The 23,080-nt window shown below is 43.8% G+C and overlaps 2 protein-coding genes across 2 annotated transcripts in view; one reads left to right on the top strand and one right to left on the bottom strand.

The window, feature by feature from the left end:
- CDC73 (cell division cycle 73) overlaps positions 1-23,080 on the top strand; it is a 61,927-nt gene that overhangs the window by 16,444 nt on the left and 22,403 nt on the right. Inside the window, exons 9-10 of the mRNA XM_081114610.1 lie at positions 558-636; positions 2,450-2,514. Coding sequence (XP_080970736.1) covers positions 558-636; positions 2,450-2,514 — 144 coding nt within the window. The remainder of the gene's footprint in view (positions 1-557; positions 637-2,449; positions 2,515-23,080) is intronic.
- Positions 12,951-20,459, bottom strand: B3GALT2 (beta-1,3-galactosyltransferase 2). The gene is made up of 2 exons (XM_081114612.1): positions 19,913-20,459; positions 12,951-15,548 (listed from the first exon to the last, which is right to left on the bottom strand). Exon 2 carries the CDS (start codon positions 15,443-15,445, stop codon positions 14,192-14,194), a length of 1,254 nt encoding a protein of 417 aa, XP_080970738.1. The 5' UTR covers positions 15,446-15,548; positions 19,913-20,459; the 3' UTR covers positions 12,951-14,191.

The raw sequence follows: 23,080 nt of genomic DNA, 5'->3' as shown, positions 1-23,080 counted from the left end.
ACTTCATAAAGAGATGTAAGGAGTTGGGAGGAAAGTCCTAGCACACGCCGTCTTGTTTCTGCATCTCTAAGAAGCTTTGCTTTCTGCCCTGGTGCACGTTTTTTTTTTTTTTTAATATATTTTATTGATTTTTTATAGAGAGGAAGAGAGAGAGATAGAGAGTTAGAAACATCGATGAGAGAGAAACATGGATCAGCTGCCTCCTGCACACTCCCTACTGGGGATGTGCCCGCAACCCAGGTACATGCCCTTGACCGGAATCGAACCTGGGACCCTTCAGTCCGCAGGCTGACGCTCTATCCACTGAGCCAAACCGGTTACGGCTGCCCTGGTGCATGGTTACTTGGAGTCCTTTGCCCTGACAGGGTGGCGGTTTTCTGGTCATAAACAGTATCTTGAAAATAAGCATCGATGGTTCATTTTGTCTCCTCCCCACTTTTGTCTTGTTGGCCATGGTAAGAATAAAAGCTTAGAAAACAATATTATTGTGGTTTTTATGATGAGTATTAAGTAACAATAGACTATTAACATGTAAATCATGGTTAATTTTTCTGCAGGACCCCACATTGCGTACCAAACAGCCTATCCCAGCGGCCTACAACAGATACGACCAGGAAAGATTCAAAGGAAAAGAAGGCAAGTGACTTGGTTTTTATCTTTCTTTTCCTGGGTTGTGCTCCACGTGAGAGGCAGGTGGCCTGACGCTGGAGCCGCAGTTGGCAGGCCCCATCTGCAGTGGCCACGCTCCCCCATTCTGTGCTTCTCATGGCTCCCTGGGTGCTGTGGCAGCGGCATTGAGTTGTGACAGGGTTTGCGTGGTCTGCAAAGCCTAGAGACACCATCTGGTTTTTACAGACTGTGTTTGCCTCCCCTGCTTCAGTGCATGGATTCTGGACCCAGATTACTTCTGTCACAGTCACTTTGTGTGTGAATTTTGAGAAGTGACTTTAACTGCGTTGTGTGTCGGTTTCCCCCGTTGTGACATTGCAGTACTGATAGCAGTGGCAGTGCAGTGCCTGCCTCTCAGGGTTAGGGTTAGAGAGAGAGAGAGAAAGAGAGAGAAAGAGGATTGAACTAGGTAATATAAAGTCCATGGAGTCCATGACTGGTATGTAATTAACCATGCTGTATATATTACATTGGCTATTAAGGCTAGTGCTGCTTCTCAGAAGTTGATTTTAGAGGGAGGTTCTCCATCAGTCATGTTCCCCGGATTATGAATGTGTGCAATGAGCGCTTGGGAGGCGGGGATTGGTCAGCGTCTGCGGTTGTGTTTTGTGGAAGCCCACGTGGGGTACTGACTAACTCGGTAGGGTCAGTGCTGCGCTAGTGAGGTGGGTAGTAAGTGGGACTAATGTCGGTGTAACTTCTCATTTATCTTGACTTGATACATGAAAAAACGAGGTAGTAGCAACTGGAAGTTTAACATTTGTCATTTTTTTTCTGCATAATCTGAAACCTCTAAGTTTCATTAAAGGATGTGTTACCTTGATGCAGTGAATTTTGTGTGTTGACTTCCTTTACTGGACAAAGGCATGTACTAAGTACAGGGTGCAGACCGGTCCGTTCTTGTATTCACTGCGATGCTTTTCTTGTGGAATGAATAATGTGCGCTCTAGGGGTTGGCAGGTTACCGCCCACAGACCAACCCTGACCCTCGTTTATCTCGCTTCTGCCACCACACTGCAGAAGTCACTGGTGTGACAGCGACTGTTTGGCTTGCAGTGTGTAACATGTGGCGCTTTACAGAAAGGCATATTGAGACCCTGCCCTGGAACCCTTATCTGTTTACAGCATTGCTTTTCCACAGTGTACATACCTAATCATTGTCATCTTTGAACATGCCTTTTTCTTTATGTTAAGGATTTCTTATGATAGTAGGTGCTTTTAGTGGTGCTGTAATTGAGTGTTAGATGTAAATAACTTGGGGGTTAAATTATGAAGTATTTTATTCAATCTAATTTTTAAAAAATATATTTTTATTGATTTGAGAGAGAGAAAGAGAGAAGCATCAATGATGAGAGAGAATCAATGATTGGCTGCCTCCTGTACACCCCCTACTGAGGATTGAGCTGGCAACCTGGGCGTGTGCCCTGACTAGGAATCAAACCATGACCTCCTGGTTCATAGGTTGATGCTCAACCACTGAGCCATGCCAGCGGGCTCAATCTCAATTTTTGATACTTTCAACCAATATGAGTTTTGAACACAGTTGTAGACACAGTGTTAACCAGCTTCTGCACACAGGGTGTGTATTGAATATATTTTTGAGACTAATACCCTTATAAATTTTTATCTTCGGAAGTGTGTGATTTAACTTTATGTGTACGGTAGATTCAAGGTTTTATTATACTGTTGACCTGTTAAGATATATTATGGATTATTACTTTAGATTTGTGATTGATCATGAAATACATGACGTCTAATAGAAAACCCTCTTTCTTTATAGAAACGGAAGGCTTCAAAATTGACACGATGGGCACCTACCACGGGATGACGCTGAAGTCCGTGACGGTAAGTTCTCTGAGCACAGAGCTTCCCTTGCTCCCGCCGCTCTCCGAGGAAACCTTTACTCTGTGTATTTCCTGTTTCACACATTTGTCTGTCATGACCAGTTGTGCTGCTAGATGTGTATGCAGGGGATTTGATTCACAGGTGTCCTTGTCACCTTTTTTAACTGAGTTGAGTGTGTGTGAGCCTGTTGCGATTCACTGCAAGGAGGTGGGGTGCTACCTGGTGAGAGGATTTAAAGACAACAAAGGGGTCGCAAGGTCAACTGGGAGTTTCTTGCTATGGTGTCTTATGCTCTTTCAAGTGAAATCCCTTACACTCAAAAGACATCAAAATTCATTATTATTGACGTTTCCTTGGCAACAGAACTTGCCTACTGGCCACTCCCCAGTCCCATTATTGTGGGACTGACTTGGTTTTCCTCTGGTCGCTGTCAGAGTGAGTCTTTTATGGTTATTGTCCTTTTTACTTTGGTCTCATCTGAAATGCCCTTAAATGGGTTTCATTACTGAGCTTCTGTGCAAATGGGGAAGTCAGTGAATTACAACTTTGAATAGTTGGGTTGCTAATTAATTTTGACTTAGGCCATGGAATGCATTTCCTGGTGAAGGCTCCAGAGGCCAAAGGCGTGAGTGTTGTAGGTTGTTAGGGTCTTTTTTGAGTTGGGAGCCTTTCCCCAAAGTGTGTTACTTGGGTTCTATAATTTTTAAGAAATACTGGATTAAACAGATTTTGTGGTACAGGAATCTCATCGTTTTTAATAGTTGAATCAGGAGTGCGCACTGTGTCCAAGCTGATCTGTCTGCGTTTGCCTTTCCGCCCTCCTGTGATGCACTGGTAGACTTAGTGTGGCACTCGATCCGTTCATGTGACCATCATAGGGGTTGTGGGTTGAGAGTAGAAACTGTTCAGTACAGGAACACTTGAATACATTGTCATGGATTCCTTCTGTGAAAGGGGCCACATTAGACTAAGAAAATGCCACTGGGTTATGTTTTTCGATATATAGTGAGTAAGAGGAGGTGATGAAGAGCTTTCTTTGTTAGTTGGGTAGCAGCAAGGAACTTAGCAGGACTAGAGAGAGAGAGAGATAAGCTCAGAGTTTCAGGGGTCAAATGCAGCGAATGTTCCGCTATTGCACCACATCGGGCTGAGTCTGCAAGTTCCCCTTGTTTATCACCGACTAGCAGCACTGGCCAGGCCAGTCCTTCATTCTTCTTAACCAGGAAATCTTCAGGCTGCTGATCTCGTTATTATCCAGTGAATAGAGATTTCCTTCCAAAAACCTCTGACCCTTCAGCACAGTGTTGACGTGATCAGGCAAAACCTGTCCTTGAAGGTCCTCTTAGCACTGTCTCCTGGAAGCCGTATGTGACTGTCCAGGCATCTCCGGTCTGTTCGCCGCGATGCAGAGGCTCTGGTTTCTCTGACATCTCTTCATCCTTATTTTCTTCTCTATCTGACCAAGCGGCAGTGATGTGGAGGATGGGAGACAGTCATGAGACCATTCCCGCCGGGCTCACTAGCAGCATAAGGTGGCCCTGACTTTGCACGGAGAGTATCACACTTAAGAACTTCATAGTTTTATTATCTTTATTTTTCTTACTGAGAGTGGCCCACTCCAAGGAAACAAAGAAACCACTTCCTTTCTTGTCTAATTCTTCCTCTGTTTGAAGAAGTAGGGTAACTGTAGAATGTTCTTCAGCTCTCAGCAGTGAGATACTGTGAATTATGATAAAAGGATTCCCTAGCTCTTCATTAAATAATCTCCCATGTTTCAGAAACATTTGCACATTCACCTGTCCCAGTGAGAGGTAATCTTCCAGTTCCGTCCAACAGGGTCACCCAGGTGGGAGGTGGGAAGTGGGTAGGTAGATGCATAAAGGCTATTGCTGAGTTCTGCCAAGTCTGGGGGAGGTTGGCACACCTCTCACGGTGCTCCTGAGGCAGTGGCCAGCATCACTGTCAGATCCATAATTCCTCCAGGCCACCACTGTGGTAGACACTCTTGGTACCAGGAGTCACAGTGCAGGTAATTTGACATTCCAAAAGCATAATGCAGTACAGCTCCTTATTATAATTATACTTACCTTCATCAATACAACTTGAATCCCTTCAATTTTAACAAAATTATTATCAGTATTGAGCATGTTTTACCACTTCTAAATTTTAACTCTTTCTCAGTGTCTTTGTAGACTAACCATCCACCATGTTTTTAACACAGATATGATTTTATTGTGTGTATATATATATATATTTAATATATTTTTATTGATTTCAGAGAGGAAGGGAGAGGGAGAGAGAGATAGAAACATCAACGATGAGAGGGAATCATGGATTGGTTCCCTCATGCATGTCCCACGCTGGGGATCAAGCCCGCAACCTGGGCATGTGCCCTGACCGGGAATCGAACTGTGTGACCTCCTGGTTCCTAGGTCGACGCTCAGCCTCTGAGCCCAGCCTGTAGGGCTTATTTTATACTAGAGGCCTGGTGCACTGTGCCCTCTCACAATCCTGGAATCTTAGGGGGATGTCAGAGAGCTGCTTTCAGCCCGATCCCCGCAGGCCAGGCCGAGGGACCCCACTGGTGCACGAATTCGTGCACTGAGCCTCTAGTATGCATATAAGATCTTTGGTTCATCTCTTTCTGCCCTCCCCTCTCCTTCTTTCCTTCTGAGATTCATCAGTCTGTTCCATGTTTCCATGCCTGTGCGTTGAGCATCTGCCGGTGGTCATTATGTGTCATAGCTACCAGCCGGTTGACTGGTCGGCTGGTCACTGAGGCATAGATATTACTTAGAGGGAAAAAGGATTCTATTTCCTTTTACTTATTGATAAATTACTTGAATTCATTCATATGAAAACGTAGTATATTTAATAACATACTGTAATTGGGTGCTTAGATATTTCCTTGGGTACTTCTCTGCTGGCTCTTGGCAGAGTTAGTTTGCTGTATCAATTCCTAGGTCTTCATAGATTGGTTTAAATCTTAAACGAATTTCCAATCTGTTATATAAATCCAACATTCAGATTTTATTTTCTTAGCTGTCTTAGTGTTTCCATCTTACTCAGTGGATTGTCTAGCTAGTTCATCCCTGCCCCTTCCCCCGCTGTGCCAAACCTCATTTGACCTTTAATTCTAAGTTTTGGTTTTTTTCCAGGTCTCTTTCTTGATGGATGTTTCTTTTGTGTTGTTCTTCTTGTCTTTGCTGCTTCTCATGTTCCTCTGTGAGTGACTGTTCCCACTTTTATTTTGAAAATATCTGTTTTTAAACTCTTAGTGCTTCTGGTCTGGATAAAACTAAGTTCTTATTTAAGACTTTAGAATACTGTTTTACTGGCAAGTTGAAGATATATTTATTTCTAATGTTTAGGAATTAAAACTTTAAAGATTTTTATTTTTATTGAAAACAAAGGTCACAGCAACCATAGACTCAGATAATTGTCTCACTATTGAGCTTGTCATAGTTTACGTTGTCATTAAAAGTCTTTACATTTAGGTTTTTGCCGTGGCATATAAGATCTAATATGTAATTATTTTGATATTAAATCAATTACACATTTTCCATATTATAATTTAACTCAAGTTTATTCAATTTTTTATCTACAAGCTGAATGAATTTTGGACACTATCAATCTAGTTATTGACTTCTCTAAATTTGGTATTTTTAGATAGAAGCTTCAATTTTCTTACAATGTCTTTTTGTCATGTATGTGTTGTCAGAAACATTCTGGAATTGAATTCATGTATATTTTAATATACTAAACTTGAGAATTCAAATTAATCAGGTCTTTAGCCTTCTGTTATGTAGAAGCCTTTTAGTTTTCTTTATTAGAAAATCCCCAAATTCAGCTTCTAATTTAATTAGAATATTATCATTTATCTTAAAATGCTGTACAAAATACTTCATAGTGTCCTTAGGAACTGTTGAGTTTTAACATAGATAGAGCTATATTATAATAACCAATCATTCTGATAGTAAATTTGTGGGTACATTATAATTTACCAAAAACTGTGGATATATATTATCAGATGTATTTCTCCCTATAAGAGTTGCTTTAATAGAAAAATATTAAAAACTTTACCATTAAATTGATTTGGGGAACATTTTTTTCTTTATCTGGATTAAACATAATAGATATAATTGATCTAATACCTTCTAATAAATTAATATCAATTTTTGGGAGGCATGTGATATACATTTGATTTATTTTTAAACTTTCAGAGTCATTAGTGATTTTAAAAAGTTTGTATAATTTTTTTCTAAAGCTCTAGACACCAGCATAAAGATCATAGGACAGTAGATGTGACATAAACATGCTCTGTGTGGCATACAGGTAGCATTACGTTTATATCTTGTATTGGGACCTCCTGTAGCTCCCTGAGGACCAAAGCATAGACGTACTGCCTGCTTCTAGGTGCCTGCGAGTCCTCAGCACCCTCTGTACGGAGCAGGTCAGAGCACACGGCCCTGCTGCTGTGAGCACAGGGCAGGAGGCTGTGGCTCATGCTCAGTCTGAGAGAGGAGCATTTGAAGGGCTAAATGCCCGTGAGAAGTATGATTGCCAGAGCCACTGAGCTCATCCTCTGTCTAGCCCAGGGGTGGGCAAACTTTGTGACTCGAGGGCCACAATGGGTTCTTAAACTGGACCGGAGGGCCGGAACAAAAGCATGGATGGAGTGTTTGTGTGAACTGATATAAATTCAAAGTAAACATCATTACATAAAAGGGTACGGTCTTTTTTTTTTTTAGTTTTATTCATTTCAAACGGGCCGGATCCGGCCCGCGGGCCGTAGTTTGCCCACGGCTGGTTTAGCACATATGTGTTCTCTGTAAAAAAGCTACCTGGGAAATCACGTTATAATGATATGGTTGCAAGGTGAGCCTATGTTACATTATATCCTTCAATTGTCTAATTGGAGTAAGATGGCTTGATACTTGCATCTCTTCAATACAGACAGACCTGGTGCAAGGCCACGCAGCCTCTCCCCATGGTCACTGCTTGCACAGGCTTCCTTAAGACTTAGCATTTCTCCTAAACTGCTGCTACTTCTAATGCCAGGAGAGTTTGATCAAAGACTAATTTTTTAGGCCCAGACGGCTGAATAATGAGAAATAGTTTCTTTTCCCTTTGCAATGAGTGCTGTTCTTTAGGGAGTGCATACTCAGCAAGATGTGAGTAACACCAGAGCAGGTTTTAATGATGCCACTGTCTTCCCTGACGTGAGGGTGGGAAAGAGGAGACTCCCTGGTGAGCCTTTTAGGTCAGGCGACCTGTTCGAGGACCTCATCCGCCTGGAGAAGGGGGCGTCTTTCTCCCATCTGTTCCACAGCAGGCAGCCCTCCTGGAATTGACGTTTCTCTGAGGGGCTGCTTTCTGCAAAGCAACTACTGAATGCCTTTTATTCCCCCCCTTTTTTCTTAAATTGGAAAAATTTCAGACATAAACATAATGAGAGAATTATAATTAGTGTGATTTTCTGTCTGTCACACAGATTCTGTCATTTTTTTAAATCACTCTTCATCTGCTTTTCCCCCCGACGTATTGTAAAGCAAAACCCAGACACTGGCGTTTTGTGCCTAAAAATCCTGGGCTTTTTTTAACCCAGCCACAGAGGTTCTTGCACAGGACAGCATAGGTCAGGGGTCCTCAAACTACGGCCCGCGGGCCACATGCAAATACAAATATTGTATTTGTTCCCGTTTTGTTTTTTTACTTCAAAATAAGATACGTGCAGTGTGCATAGGAATTTGTTCATAGGTTTTTTTTTGAAGTATAGTCCGGCCCTCCAACGGTCTGAGGGACAGTGAACTGGCCCCCTGTTTAAAAAGTTTGAGGACCCCTGGCATAGATAATCACATTTTGGTATCATCTAATACTCTGTTCATTGTCCAGTGTCTCTGATATTTCTGAAAAGTGTCTGTTGTAGTTCATTTGTTGGAAATAGGATCCAAACAGGCACCAGAAGTTGCGTTCAGTTGTTAGCATTCTTCAGTGTCCTCTGCTGTGGGTAGACGTTCATAATCTCTTCTCAGGTCATGGGTCCATTGGGAGACTGGTCACTCCCATGATCCTCTCGCTGAGTGTTTTTAACGCACGAAGTACAAAAGATGGCAAAGAAAACTAACTGTGATGAAATAATATTACCAAGGTATTTTAAAAATGCCAATTTATGACATGGTAGTTTATACTTCTTTACTAATGCATTATATAACAACACCCAGTGTCAAATCTAATAATTGCCAGAAATTTACAGCATGAGCATGTACAGTATTTCAAGACCTGTGTGACAGTTGTAATGTGACACGGAAATATCTGATGTCTGTTGATGACAAAGTCACAGCCATTGTTACTAGTTCTGCGATTTGTTGCCTATATTCACGAAGGATGGAAATGCTCACTTCTTGGTGAAATTAAATTTCACATCAAACCAGGGACCCTCTGAACTCTGTCCACAGCGCCCGGCTGTAGGTGAAGGCTTAGGAGAGGCTATTGCCACCGTTCTGTCTCAGTGGCCTTTCCTGTTTCCTACCAGCTTGTCAGGTTCTTCTCAGCCTCCTGGCCTTTGCCCTCGCAGGTCTGTTTGCCTGGATCCGTTCTCTTTTAATAAGACTGGCTCCTCCTCATTCGCATCTCAGTTCAGAGGTCACTTTCTTGGCAAGGCCTCCCAGCTTTTCCTTCTGGTGATCTTCTTGTCTGTTGATTTACGTTGACGAGTTCCTTTGACTATGAGGCTCTGAAGGCAAGAACTCCATCTTTCCCCCACTGTATGCCCAGCGCTGGGGACAGAGTACTTGGCACATTGCTTGAAAAGTGTTTATCAAATGAATGGTTCTTTTTTAAAAAATGTTTTATTTTATTTTTTAAAATATGTTCTTTATTGATTTCAGAGAGAAAGGGAGAGGGAAAGGGAGAGAGAAACATCAGTGATGAGAGAGAATCATTGATTGGCTGCCTCTGGCACGCCTCACACTGGGAATCGAGCCTGCAACCTGAGCATGTGCCCTTGACCGGAATCGAACTTGGGACCCTTCAGTCTGCAGGCCAACACTCTATCCACTGAGCCAAACCAGCCAGGGCAAAAAATACGTTTTTATTTATTTCAGAGGAGGAAGAGAGAGGGAGAGAAAGATCGATGTGAGGGAGAAACATCGATCTACTCCTCCTGCATGCCCCCTAGTGGGAATTGAGCCCGCAACCTGGGCATATGCCTTGACTGGGAATCAAACCTGGGACCTCCTAGTGCAGTGATGGCGAACCTTTTGAGCTCGGCGTGCCAGCATTTTGAAAAACCCTAACTTAACTCTGATGTTGTGTCACATATAGAAATTTTTTGATATTTGCAACCATAGTAAAACAAAGACTTAGATTTTTGATATTTATTTTATATATTTAAATGCCATTTAACAAAGAAAAATCAACCAAAAAAATGAGTTCGCGTGTCATAGGCTCGCCATCACTGTCCTAGTGCATGGAAGTCGCTCAACCAACTGAGCCACATTGGCCGGGCCAAATGGCTGGCTCTTAAGCCCGTATTATATGTTATATTTCCCGTTGCTTGCCATACTTTGATATGTGCAGAGAGTAGTTAAAATTGCTATTGTTATTGGTGCTGAATAATCTATCGGTTCTCAGTGCCACCGGACAGTCCTTTTCTGTGTTTCTGGTGGCTCTTCATTACATCGCCCCTAGTGAGTCAGGTTCTTCCAGGTTTTCTCTCTTGGTAAATGGTACCACCCTCCCCTCAGTGCCGGCCAGGGTCCTCGGCGTCATTCCTGCCACTACTTCCCTCCCCTCCCCTGCACTGTCTGGATGTCACCCTCCCGGTGGCCTTCCCACCATCTCTGGAATTCCTTCTCTCTCTGCCACTGCCCCCTTCCCGGCCCAGACTTCTCACATCTTCCCTGGTTGCGCAGCGCTCTCAGAACTCGCCTTCTCACGCCACTCATGTCTCCTCATCTGTTCTGCATGCGGCTTTGCCTCAAACCTAGGGGGATGGAAGCCATAGGCGTGAACCAGCCTCTGCCTTTTTCTGTTTTCCGAGTCCTTCTGTTTTTTAATGGCTCCCCATTAGTCTTGGGGTTAAAAACCATCGTTCTTACCACGTGCTGCAAGTCTCATGGGGTTTTACCTGCCCCTCTCTCTTCTTACCTTTTGGCATCAGTTCATACCAGTCTTCCCCTCTGATCTTGTGCCGTGGTTTTCCCACCTCAGGGTTATTGTACCGGTTCCTTCTTCCTGGATTGCTCCCATTTTGCCAGTGAGCATCTCCTAGATGTTGGCTTGAGCATTACCCCAGGCAGGGCTTTTCTGACCCCGGGAACACGGTTGGGTGAGATCCCCTGCCCCACGCCTTCATGCAGGCATCACCGCTGCCCTTTCTGTGTCCGCGAAGGTGGGATCTGGGCGCTCTGTGGAAGGAGTGTTATCTCCACAGCGTGTGCTTATTCTCGCTCCTGGTTGTGTCTGCAGTTCATACCTCAGGGCTTGGGGAGCTCGGTACATGCTTACGAAGTGAGTGCCTCCGGCTGCTCCTTCGGCTCTGAGCAGGCCCGGGCTCAGGGTTCCTGCAGCCTGATGCGAGGCCCTGGAGTGGAACCCGGTGAGCCTGGTCTTTTGGGAATGGTGCCCGCAGTTTCACCTGCATTGAACGCAGCGAGGAAAGTTAGACCTCCCTGCTTCCTCTTCAGCATCCGCCTGCTTAGACTGCGCTGTGATAGCAAGGGCCTTACAGCAGAGGTGGCTTTTGATGAGTTTGCCGTCAGCGCTGTGACCATGGCTTCCCTGTTCATGGTGCAGTTCTCAGAGGTGGTGTGTGAGCCCATGTTCCTACAGTCCAAGATGACGGAGCGGGGTTAGAGTCTGTCCCTGATGGTGGTCATATTTCCATAATACTTCGTCGTTGCTTTACTTACAAGGTGGATGAGCCCATATCCAAATCAGTGGAGTCTTACACCACAAAGAAACGTTACTATTTCTCAGTGTGGTGGATGTTCAGAGAAGATCATGCATGTGAAGTGCTTTAACACAGTACCAGGCATATGCTGTATGCTCGTCAGGAAACAGCTCCTGCTGCCCTGTCCCTGTTTCATAGGGGTTTTCGGTAATAGATATTAGTAATGTTCCAGTTGAGATTATAGATGAGTGTGCTGTATAGTAAGAGGTGACAAGTTTAAATGATGTATTTGAATTAGAATTTCATTACTTACAATCTTGATCAAAATAAACTAGTGTAAATATTGAAGATTTTGGTATTTTATCTTCTAAAGTATCTATTAACACTGAGCATAAAGATTATTTTATAATTTTTTTCTTTGGCCTGATGCAGCTTTGTTATTTAAAATTATATTCTCATGTATACTAAAAATTACATAGTGCTGGGCATGAGTAAGGCACAGTACTTGGTGAAATGTTTAAATATTTTAAAATATTATAATGTAGAAATTCATATTTTGCTGAGGAAACCAGCTTGCATATTGTTGACAGTGGAAGGTCAAATATAAATGAAGAGTAGGATGTTAACTTTAAAATAAGGATGTGAGCAGCCCTCAGAAACCTTATCATTTAGTCCAGCGCTCTGTGCGACCTCAGAGTGTCGTCCGGTTACCATTAGTTTTCAAGATCACATTGATATAGAAATAATTTTAAATTGATGCTTGTGGTAAGAATTTAGATGTTCTGTTAAGAATTTAAAGATCCTGCACTTGGACCCTAGAAGACACTAGGCAGATGGTGCTGGTGTCTGTTTCTGTACACACTGCACGCGTATACCTGTGCGCATGCACACAACTGCGCGCACGTGCACATACACCTTTTTTTAACTTTAGGAGTAGAAAGCAGAGATTTACTCTCAAGGTGGATGAGCCCATATCCAAATCAGTGGAATCATATGTTCATGGAAGGATTCCTTTTGCCTTTCATCAAACTTACCTACTTTGGCATTCCTGTCCTATTATGTGTGACTTTTACTTAGTGCTCTGGTAGTCTTTGTGTAACATGGAAATGAAATTAAATTAAAAACAGATTTTGCTAAGAGCCCGTGGAATTAGCTAGCTCAGCATTCAGAATTACTCTGTGTAGAATAGGAACGAGTACTGAATTGAAAATGAGCAGTAAATTGTTTATAAACAGAATTCATCTTAAATACTAAGTACTTAGCATCTTAAATACTAAGTGCAGTTTCTGTGATTCTGAAATTTACAAATGTTACAATTCTGTTTCGATATAATATCTTCAGAATTGAAGGTAAAAATGATCGTTATTAGAATAAGGATAACTAACATCCTGACGAAATTAAGATTAATAAGTTTAATTACTTGTGTGAAATAGAAACACTGTTTTAGAGCTAGTAGGTTTAGTATTTCCTGATTTTAAAATGTATAATGGAACCAACCAAAATCACTGTGAAAAATATTTGCACCACAACACTCAGTAAAGATGTTTTAACCCTTTTTATTAAAAACCTGATAAAAGTGCATCGTATACATTGTTCATCCTAGAATCAAGTCTTCATCCAACATGGGTAGTTTTCCCCCTCTTCCCCTAGAAGGCTTTTCACAGGTAATGCACACTGTTTGTCATCTAGCGGATTAAAAACTGCAGGTTTGTAAACTTGGCGCTCGGCGAGAAGTGGTGCCATGGAGTGATTAAGAGTTGGCGTGTGTACACCTGCTGTCAGGAAGTAAAGTCCCAGATGCTGCCGCTTGGCAGGCACGCATCTTAGAAAAGGATTGAATGGGGCGGCTGTGCGCTCTTTACCTTTTATCTGCTTCCAGCAGCACATTCTCTTTGTGCCTGTAAGTAATCACCTCTGCCTCAGCGAGAGGGACATGATCTATTTTTATAGATGTGCGTGCGCGAAGTGCAAGCACTCCTGCAGAGCGCAGTCGCCGGCTGGTGGAGTGGCTCACTCAGGTACCAGCGTGGCCCTCACACCACCCAGAGAACACATCTGTCGACTTTGAAACCTTTACTTTTTATAAAAACTTGAGCCTGAGACACATTGATTTTTCACATTTTATCACGTCATGTCAAAAGACTTTCCCCCGATATATGTGAGTCTTAGTAAAAGAAAATGAGTATCTCCATTGTTGTTGTTTTTTAAAATAAGTACTTAGATGAGAACTGCATTGATGAATCATCTGAACTTTATAAATGTGTTTCTGGAATAACTCAACTGAATCTTATTGCATGGAATACAGTTTTTAGATCCCTAGAGTAGTCAGGTCACAAAATTTGTCGTTTGCACAATTACGAAGTCTTCTTAAAATTAACAGTGATGTTTTATTTACATTTAATTATATGCTGAATCCAAAATGAAGGGTCTTTGGACTGTCTCCATTTCTTAAATCAAAATTCATGAGGAAAATATAGGCAAATACATCTTACTGGCCCCTAACATGAGACTTGAGTCATTGACATATGCATGCTTGTTATTGCATGTTAATACACAGAATCCCCTTAAACAGTTCTTTATAGATCCCCTCGGGAGACCTTTTTTGTTATATAATGTACTTTTAAGAATTACCATCTTCATAAATTAAAAAAATATTTTTGGAATTCTTGTATGTGATGAGTTTTAACTAAAACTTGTCCTATGGTATCATCCGTTTTAACTATACATGCTTTTAGCACTATTTTACAGATTGCACGTTTGAACAGAAAAATCTCGTGTTTTCTAGTGTAGTTTCCGGTGGCGATACCTGCCTGCCTTTTCCTTGGCCGCGTTGGCACACGCGTTGTGCTTATTTTGTTGTAAATGGTTCCAGTATTTTATCAGCTCACTGGGCTGGAACTGATGAGAGGTAATTAGGTGGCTGTATTTACAGCTGGAATAAGAAACTCGCCAGTGGTTGAACACAAATTCATTGGGCGGGGGCACAGGATCAATCCTCAGCTTGGCAAGACAGATCCCGACATACACATCCTCCAAGTGCAAACGGCGGATGCTGAGAGAGACTTTAAATATCTTCTCGGCCAGGTCTCCCGAGAGCACGTAGCCCGTCCCCGAGCAGAAGACAGGGTAGCGCTCGCTTGGGTAGAGGTCTGGGGGCATGTACCACTTGCTGTCTTTGTTGCGATTGGGCGCGTAGCCTCTCATTAGGTAGCCAGTGAAGTAGTTATGTCTGGGCGGCAGGTCTGGCTTCAGTAGCTTGTGTATTAGGTATTCAGTGTTGACAAACATGTCACTGTCCGTTTTCATCACATACGAAGCGTGTGGGCAGTACGTGGCAACCCAGTTCATGCCCATTAGCGTTTTAATGGTCAGGTTGTAGTAGGTATCTAAATAGTCCTGTTGGATTATGTCGTGATGTTGTCTGCTCTCTTCCAGTAGCGCGCGTTGAAAGTAGCCATTTAAGTGAGTACGTACTATGCCCAACAGAAAAATCCGTGTGATGTGGATGCCGGGGGCTAGACTCTCGTTGCCCCACGTTTGCCGAATCGCTCTCCTGGCCTCTGCTTGCTCAGGCTCCGCAGCTATTAGCAGGATGAGAAACGGGCTCTTCTCCTGGCACTTGGCAGGCTCGTTGATGAGATACTTGAAGTGGTGAGAATGTGGGTGTCCAGTGCCCTTGTCACTGTAAAGGCTCCCGTTGGCACTGAGCGTGTTCTCCAGCCCCGTCACTCCTTGCGGCGACAGATCTGTGTCGTTGGAGTTGGTGGCCGCTTGAGGCCTCAGCGTTTGAGGGACCGTTTCTTTCCAGATGTTCCGCAGAGAGCTGTGGTTGGTCTCGCTTTTCGTAGAACGAAATCCTCGGAAAGTGTAGATCACAGGGTTCTCTTTTAATCCAGCTCTGCCTGGCAGCCAGTCGTGGTGGTGGAAGAACAAGAACATGGCAAAGAGGAAGGCCAGGGAGAGCGCCCCGACGAGGGGGGCCCGGAACAGGGAGCGCTTGGCCCAGCAGCAGTGCCGCCGCCGCCACTGGAGCATGTTGGACACCCCGGGAGGAGGCGGCTGGACGCTTCCTCTGGAGTCAGCGCTGTTCCCTGGTCACCATCTTCCGGTTCGGGCTCGGCGTCTCCGTGCAGTCATTCTGTGGAGGGAAAGCACGGGTTTACAACATGCTCACTGTCCCCGAACTGCCTGAAAGAGGCTGAGAGGCTACTGAGACCAGGGCAGCTGGGAGCCGAGGCGCTGGGGAGAGATCGCCCGGAACAAAGCTCATGCCTTGTTTTCCCTCAGTAACGTCCTTAGCAGCACACCTTGGTAGCCGTGAGCACCTGAAAGGGGACGCGTCACTTCCCTCACTGTCTCGGGGGCTCTGGCCAGGTGCACTTGGGCCCAAGTGGAAGGTTGAACAGTGTGTGCATGCAGGGAAGGCAGTGTCAGAGTGCTGCCAGGCCGTGTGAGCCTCGGGGCAGGTGGGGAGGTGTTGGCGTGCGTTAGCATTGGCTTGACACGCTATTGGGCTGTGCACTGTCAGCGGCCTTCGGTGTCAAACGGCCAGGCATCATTTCGTGGGGCAGACGGCGCGGTTATGGCCGAGTCTGTTAGTCACAGAGCTGCCTGGCATGTGTCCATCGCCCCCACTGTGTTGAGAAACTCAATGAGAAGATGCACCTGTCAGAATCAATTTTCAGGCTCCAGTAACTTCAGTGCAGGATTTTAAGGACTAAATGATGAGCAGTTTCAAGCACTCTTTCCTAATTTTAACCTTGCACTTCAAATATGAGGTATTAGGAGATGATTTTCCTTACTGAGACTTAAGATTGACTTAAAAAAAAAGCAGCAACCAGTTGTCTTTAATTATCTGTGGCCTTGGCAGACTATCACATGTCCCAGTCAGTCTCCATGTTAGAATCAAACAACTACTTTGAACAGTCTTTTCAGATTTCTTACAAAATATAGGTACTACTTACTATCTTATCCAAATACTCAAAATTTCAAACGTCACAAAATGCATTTTCGAGATCCTCAGGTCACTCTGTGTTCTAAATTTGTATGTTGAGTATTTGTTACATTTTTAGGACTCTTGCTAGGACCACATTTAGAGATTTTTAATACGATCCTGGGTATCACTGCGGGAGGTTCCTGACACCGCATCTTAAGAACTGGCTGTGTTATCTTCAATCAAGGTGTTTCCGTGAAAGCACAGATTAGTTCATGCTTTCAGCTTGCTCTTAGTCTTTCTGGATCAGGGCGTGGGGGTGGAGGTAGATAAAGCTGCTGTAGCTTGAATTCTAGTAAAAGAAAAAACTTTCAGTAGAAGACTAATATGTCATTTTAATTTTCTTCAAGTTTTTATTTTGCAAATTACTTCTTTAAGAAAAATAAAACTAATCAATTAAAAATTTAATGTATTAAAAACAGTCTAGTAGGACCATTAGTTTTATTTGAAATGAACACACATGTATCTGTATACATAGATACATGTGCGGTCATTAGCCTGTGATGTTGAGAGATTCGTGATTAATACCAAGTTTGCTTAGCTCTGACATGAAATGTAATTATTTTGGGGAAAACAAAGTTCTTATATAACTGAATAATTATAGAGCAGAATTAGCATATATAATGTGAAGTATTTGAAAACACTGATTGAAAGTGTTAGGCACGCGTATATGTGAATGAAAGTATTTCTATTCTAGTAACAACCACTAGAGGGTGCAAGTAGCTGGGAATTTGAATAAAGTGTAATGGGATCTAGTATAGGCACCAGCTTTGGATGAGTTCAGTGATCTGAAATTAGGTGGTACTTTGAGGAGTTACAGTGTTTCTCAAATGTGGAAAATTAATCATTTTGTGAGATGGTGATTTTTTTAAGTTTGGGGTGTGTAAAAACAATCTAGTGTGCTATTTGTTGGAGTTTATTGACATGAATTTGAATGTTACATGGCTACAGTGAAGACCAGGGCTCTTCATTTTACCTGTAGAACAGTTCTGCGGTGAGCTCAGCTGGAAGGAACAGAGCTGAGTGTTCCGACTTAGAAATCACGCTTCCTTTCCTGTACCCACTGGGCAACTCCTCCTAAGCTTTCTTTCCAAGTGGAGTGTTTGATAAGCAGTCACGATTCCTCCTCCATCCCACAGAGAAGCCAGTAGCTAGAAGTGGTGTGGGTTTAAATGTAGAAGAAACAAAAGTTGCCTTTAAAATTTATTTGGTAATGGATTTTACATATTGCACAGCTAGATGAAACATGTCAGCTTCCTGTTGCCATAACAATGATGGGATTGTGATTGAAGTCCCCATCACAGAGCTCTTTACAAGTTTAGATTTGGTAGCTTAAGAAGCAATAAATACAAGGCCAGCTGTTTGAAGGAATGTTTGAATAAAGGACTGAAGGAGTGACTGAAGATAGAGTAATAAATTGTGGTGTTTTTATGAAAATACACCTGAAGTGGTATCTCTGAAGTATTTCAGTGTTACAGAAAACGCAAAGTATTACGTGTTGTGACCCAGCATAAATATGTGGCTTCTGGTTCTCTATGGCTTTGTAGCAGTGGGTGATGGAGGTGCATCCGAATTTAAATTCATGGTGTCTGTATGTTTATAAATATTAAGCTGGTCAGGCTTGAAATCAGACACCCATTTGTTAGTCTCTTATTGATAAAAGCGTATGTGTCTAGTCTTAAGAATCATTTATTAAAAGTTTCTCTGATTAAAATTTTTCCACTAAAAAAAAAAAGTAGAATTACCCCCTTTTATTACATAGTACAATTATTCTTGAATGACTGCCTGTTGGATTTTATTTCTTAAAAAGTGGGAATGAGACAAGAAAGTTGAAATGGTTCGGCATGTGAATAGCTGTGCGCTTCGGCCCCAGCAGAGAGAGCTTTGATTCACCCCCAGTGTTGGGGTGCTACTGCCGAGCTGTGACTGTGTGTGCGCCTCTTATGGGTTGAAGTTCTTGGAGAGAATGTTACTGTCTAATGTTCAGTTGGCGCGCGCACACACACACACACACACACGTACACACACGTATACACACACACACACACACACACTGTTCTTATCATTGGTCTTTTAAAAGTATTGGTATCTGTAGTCTGTTGAAACAGTTCTAGATTTAAGTGGTGCTTGAGTAAAAAATTCTACACTTTTGAGACATCTAGCTTATAAAAATGTTTAGTTGGTGCTTTTAACATTGAGAGATAAAGCCCCTAAGCGAGACTTGAGATTTTCACAACCATATTTTTTTTAATACCATCTGATTTTATTCTTAAGTGGAGTAAAAATTAATGGTATGAATGAGAGTTGATGTTGGGATGTAAGAAGAATAGGTCCCAATAAATTGTTAAATCTTAATTTTAGAATGGCATGCTTCCATGTCTTCAAAATGTTTGCCTTTGATGATGATGAAATAATAGGTTATTGACTTTTGCTGTGAAAATGAGCAAAAATTAAGATCTTTGCTAGACCTCTAAAAATTTTTAGAAATATCCTTGAGTTCCTGAGTCATGAGCTGTTACGACCACTAGGATTGTTGCTAAGATCGTCTATTAGATGTATCTCGCCCTGCCCACACCTGCTTGGCAGTAGTTTGTTACCTGTGTATGGTAGCCTGAGGGCACAGTGGCTAGAATTATATTTAATTTTTGACCTTGTAGTGCTACTTAAGGATATGTTTCTATCAAAGTGTTTTCATATTATGTTTTTGAATTTCACTTTAAAAATGACCACCAAGAGCAGCCTCACGTATTTGGTCGCTGAGAACCAGTCTGTTGCCTGAAATTTAAGCTCACTAATTTAGATGGGGGATTTGCAGCCACCATTGCGATTTCTTTGTTTCAGAGTTGTTTTCATGGGCACGGGAACATGCTAATCTGCTGTGTGTGCGGTGCACAAACTCGCACGCCCATGTGATCTGTGCGAATGCTCCCCGTAGTCTCCATCGCATGGCGATGCTTAACACCGCCCGTGCTCTCAGCTCATTATCTCTATCTGGGCAGATGGGTTTTGGAGGGAAGGCTGCGCTACTAAAGCTGCTACAGATGAAGGTTCTGTTCTCAAAGGACTTTGGGAAAGCTCTTGGTGTGAGAGATTGCTGACACTCTAGAATGTAACTTCCCTGCATTGTCTCTCGATGGCCATTTTAGAGGGAGCCTGTAGTTCAGGAGACGGGCTTCCATTTGACCTAATTTGGCAGAGGATTGCCATGTTCTCTTCAGAGGGCGACAGATTTTCTTTGTAAGTTTTAATTTCTCAGAGAATCCTTTAAGCACACCCTGTCCTGGCTGCCTTTTCTCTCCCGTAACCCGTCCTTACTCCGAGCTACAGCTTCCCGGGAAGAGAGCGGGGACAGTGCCTTCCAAACAATGACACGTAAATCCCCCATTCGGACCCTGCCCCAGCTTCAAGGGCAGTAAGCCGGCTGCACTTGTTTATCAGACAGAGCGGCCCGGGGCCGCGCAGCCCGGGAGAGACATTTAAAAGCACATCACACACGAGACACGACATACCTTCCCGGGTCAGGCCATTGGTGTGCGGAGGATCATGCCCACGGAGCAGACTTTCGGCTCCAGCCCTTCAGCAAAAAGGTGCCACGGAACATGCGCACATCCCCCACGGTCTGCCTCCTGCGCCTGCTGTGCACGGGCCCCCGGTGTCCACCTGTCTCCTGCCTCCAGGCGCCTCCTCCTTCATGGGGGCGCCGGGCTCCGGGGGCTCTTCCCTGCCGGCATCTCCTCTGCTCCGGAACAAAAGAGCTGTGGCCGCCGCTCCGTGTGCAGCGGGGCCGCCTCGGCCCGGCGGCTGCTGCGGGGAAGCCCTACATCTGCGCTCCCGGCCGGACAATGCAGCGCTGTCCTCCCTGCTCAGGATCCATGTTCCCGGCCGAGCTGCAGGGGGAGAGCCTCGCTGGGAGGAGGCCGGGCCTCTCGGGTGCCTGGCAGCTGCAGGGAGGCTCCGGCAGCGTCCCGGGGGCGGGCTCGTGTGGAATGTGAGGTCCGCTCCTCCTGCCGCACAGGCAGGCAGCACTGTGAATGTGGGCTTGACAGATGTTCCCTCTGACAGAGCAGAATCGCACGTCACTGCTTGGCTCGAGCCCACGTGATCGTGTGCATTAATTTGGACTAAAAGCCGAAGGTAGGGAGAAGCTTAGCGATTGTGCTTCTGTGTGATACTCAGTCCCAGTGTGGTGATGGGTGAAGAATAAGAAAAGGGATGCTTAGGAAATGAAGGGCTATAATTTTATTTTCTTTATCTTGCGCCCTTTTTCTTTCTTTTTTTTTTTTTTTACTTTATGCTTGAGCACAGGCTTTCTAAATGTTTTCAGGGTTAGATGTTGCTTTTCCTGTGTGTGTGTGAGAGAGACATGGTTTTATAGGGTTCTACAATATAAGCTTTTATATGTAACTTGATCCGACTCCATCCCTTCAATGCACCCCTTCCTTTGAAGTTTTTCTTTTTTTTTCTCAAGTTGCCTCCCTTTTACGAACACCTGGTTCAGGCTCGAGGGCCCTTTTCTTTGATCTGTAACTTAGACCCCACCCCCAATTTCTGGGGCTTATGTAAGCCAGCTGCCTGGGCTTTACTGACACAGCGTGCTACAGCGCACCTGCTTTGTTCTCTGTGTGGTGTCTGATGTTCTCGAAGGCAGTAAAACTTTATTTTTAACCACTTTTGCATTTTTATTTATTTTCCCTTTGTTTAAAATTCCATGTATGATAAAATTCAGCAAAATGATAGAGTACACACAGCACACATGCAGAGGATCTTGCTTTTGGGCAGTTAGGTTTTTCTGATCAGACTCACTTGTCCCAGTGTTTCGGGATGGGATGGTAACTTGCTGTCAAGCAAGCTTTTTAGTAAGCACTAGATGCTTGGATATTTCTTGGTATATTTAGTCTCCTGGGCACCTTCTTTTTTTCTGCAGAGTATTGGGGCATTGTGTTTTTTAAAAATAGCTTGAATTATCAGTTTCCCTCCCAGACTTTAGGGACACTGACTCCCAGAAATGTATAGTTTTGGGACTTAAGCTATATGTTCACGGTCCTATATCCCCAGTAATGTCTATTATATCAAATATAGCCTTTCATTTCCTATAATAGTTTCTGATTATCACATGTCAGTTTATGGAGGAAATAGAGATGCTAGAGATTAACTCTAGTCACTTGTTTACTTTCCAGGATCATAGAAGGATCCAGAGTCCGCACGCTATTTATTTACACAATTACTTTCCCATATGTTGTTCATGAACATAAAACTCAAATACAGAGAAATGTCCAAGTGAATCTGAAAACTGTTCTTGTGAATTTCACATCAGAGGGTGGTGATTAGTGGTCGGGAAGTGCGGACATGGAGGAAGGACAATGGGACATGAAAAAGCCTGCTTTCGCTACATTTCATTTTCTTCTTTTTTAAAATCCTAACCCAAGGATATGCTTTTATTGATTTTTTTAGATTGGAGGCGGGGCGGGGAGAGAGAGAGACATCCATGTGAGAGAGAAACATTGATCAGTTGCCTCCTTTTCAAACCCCAATAGGGAATCGAACCCAAGACCCTTCCATGCACAGGATGATGCTCCACCCACTGAGCAACACCAGCCCTGGTGTAGATTTCATTTTCACAGTTTCAATCTTTCCAACTTGTAACAAGGGCTCCTTCCCCTGAACCTGGGTTAACCAATGTTACTAACATAACCCCACTGGGAAACGTGCTGCTGGGTCACCCGCCTTCCCTGCCCTTCACGCAGCCCGCTGTCCACACCGCCTGCCTTCGCCCAGGCCAGAGCCCGTGGAGTCGGGGCCCAGGAGGCAGCCTGAGGGACAGATTTGGTTTTGTATCCCAAGCTAGCCAGCTGCTCGTGTTAACTTTTAAATTTAGTGCCAGGCCCTCTAACATTTTTTATTTTTGTCCATTAGATTTTTAGTGCATTTTAGGAGCTTATGACTGTTATGTGTCCTGACTGGCAGTGAAACCAACCTTTCGGTACATGGGAGGGACGCCCAACCAACTGAGCCACACCGGCCAGGCTCAACCCGTTTTTTGGGGCATTTAGTTCTCTGTCCACCCATATACATGCTCCCTGCTCCGTTTTCTTGTTTAATTGGGAGTAATGCTTCAGCGTCTACTTAAAATCACTCCGCTGACAGAAGGAGAAGTTGGATTTAGTAGATCATATTTATCAGGAGCTCCTTGCTTTGACTATGTAGCCAGCAGCAGTGGCCACTGCCGAGGATTAACCCGGTCGGCGTGGATGCTGCCTGAGATATTCCGTAAACGGCCTTTTTGCGCATCAGTTTCATTGCAGTGCCCATCGGAAGAGGAGGAACCATGCTTAGAGTCGTAAAATGATTGTCCGCACTGGTAGCTAAGCTGTGTCGAGGGATGAAAGCAAGGTTCTCTCAGTCCTTGCGCTCTGTTCTCGGCCATGGCGTGCGTGGCGCAGCCGGGGAAATGGCGCTCTTTCTGCCCCTGGGGCAGCATACCCAGAAGTCACTCACAGAAGCATGAGTGGCTGTTTATATTTTCACTTTATTCATTTGTCCAGCAAATAGGTATGGACCAACCACTGCGCGCCAACATCTGCAGGCGGGCGCAGCTTGTTACACCTTAGGGCACAGAGATCCACCGTTTTGGGCCAGTTCTTTTGGTTGGACTCTGATGGGCCCTTGGATTTACTTTG

The sequence above is a fragment of the Myotis nattereri genome (genome assembly GCF_964212035.1).
Source record: "Myotis nattereri genome assembly, chromosome: 20".
Classification (NCBI taxonomy): domain Eukaryota; kingdom Metazoa; phylum Chordata; class Mammalia; order Chiroptera; family Vespertilionidae; genus Myotis; species Myotis nattereri.
Note: the sequence above shows the minus strand (reverse complement) of the source record. Positions and strands in the feature narration are given on the sequence as shown.

What these genes read in the sequence shown, in the direction of transcription:
- B3GALT2 (XM_081114612.1), bottom strand. Translation starts at nt 15,445, where the DNA reads ATGCTCCAGTGGCGGCGGCGGCACTGCTGCTGGGCCAAGCGCTCCCTG.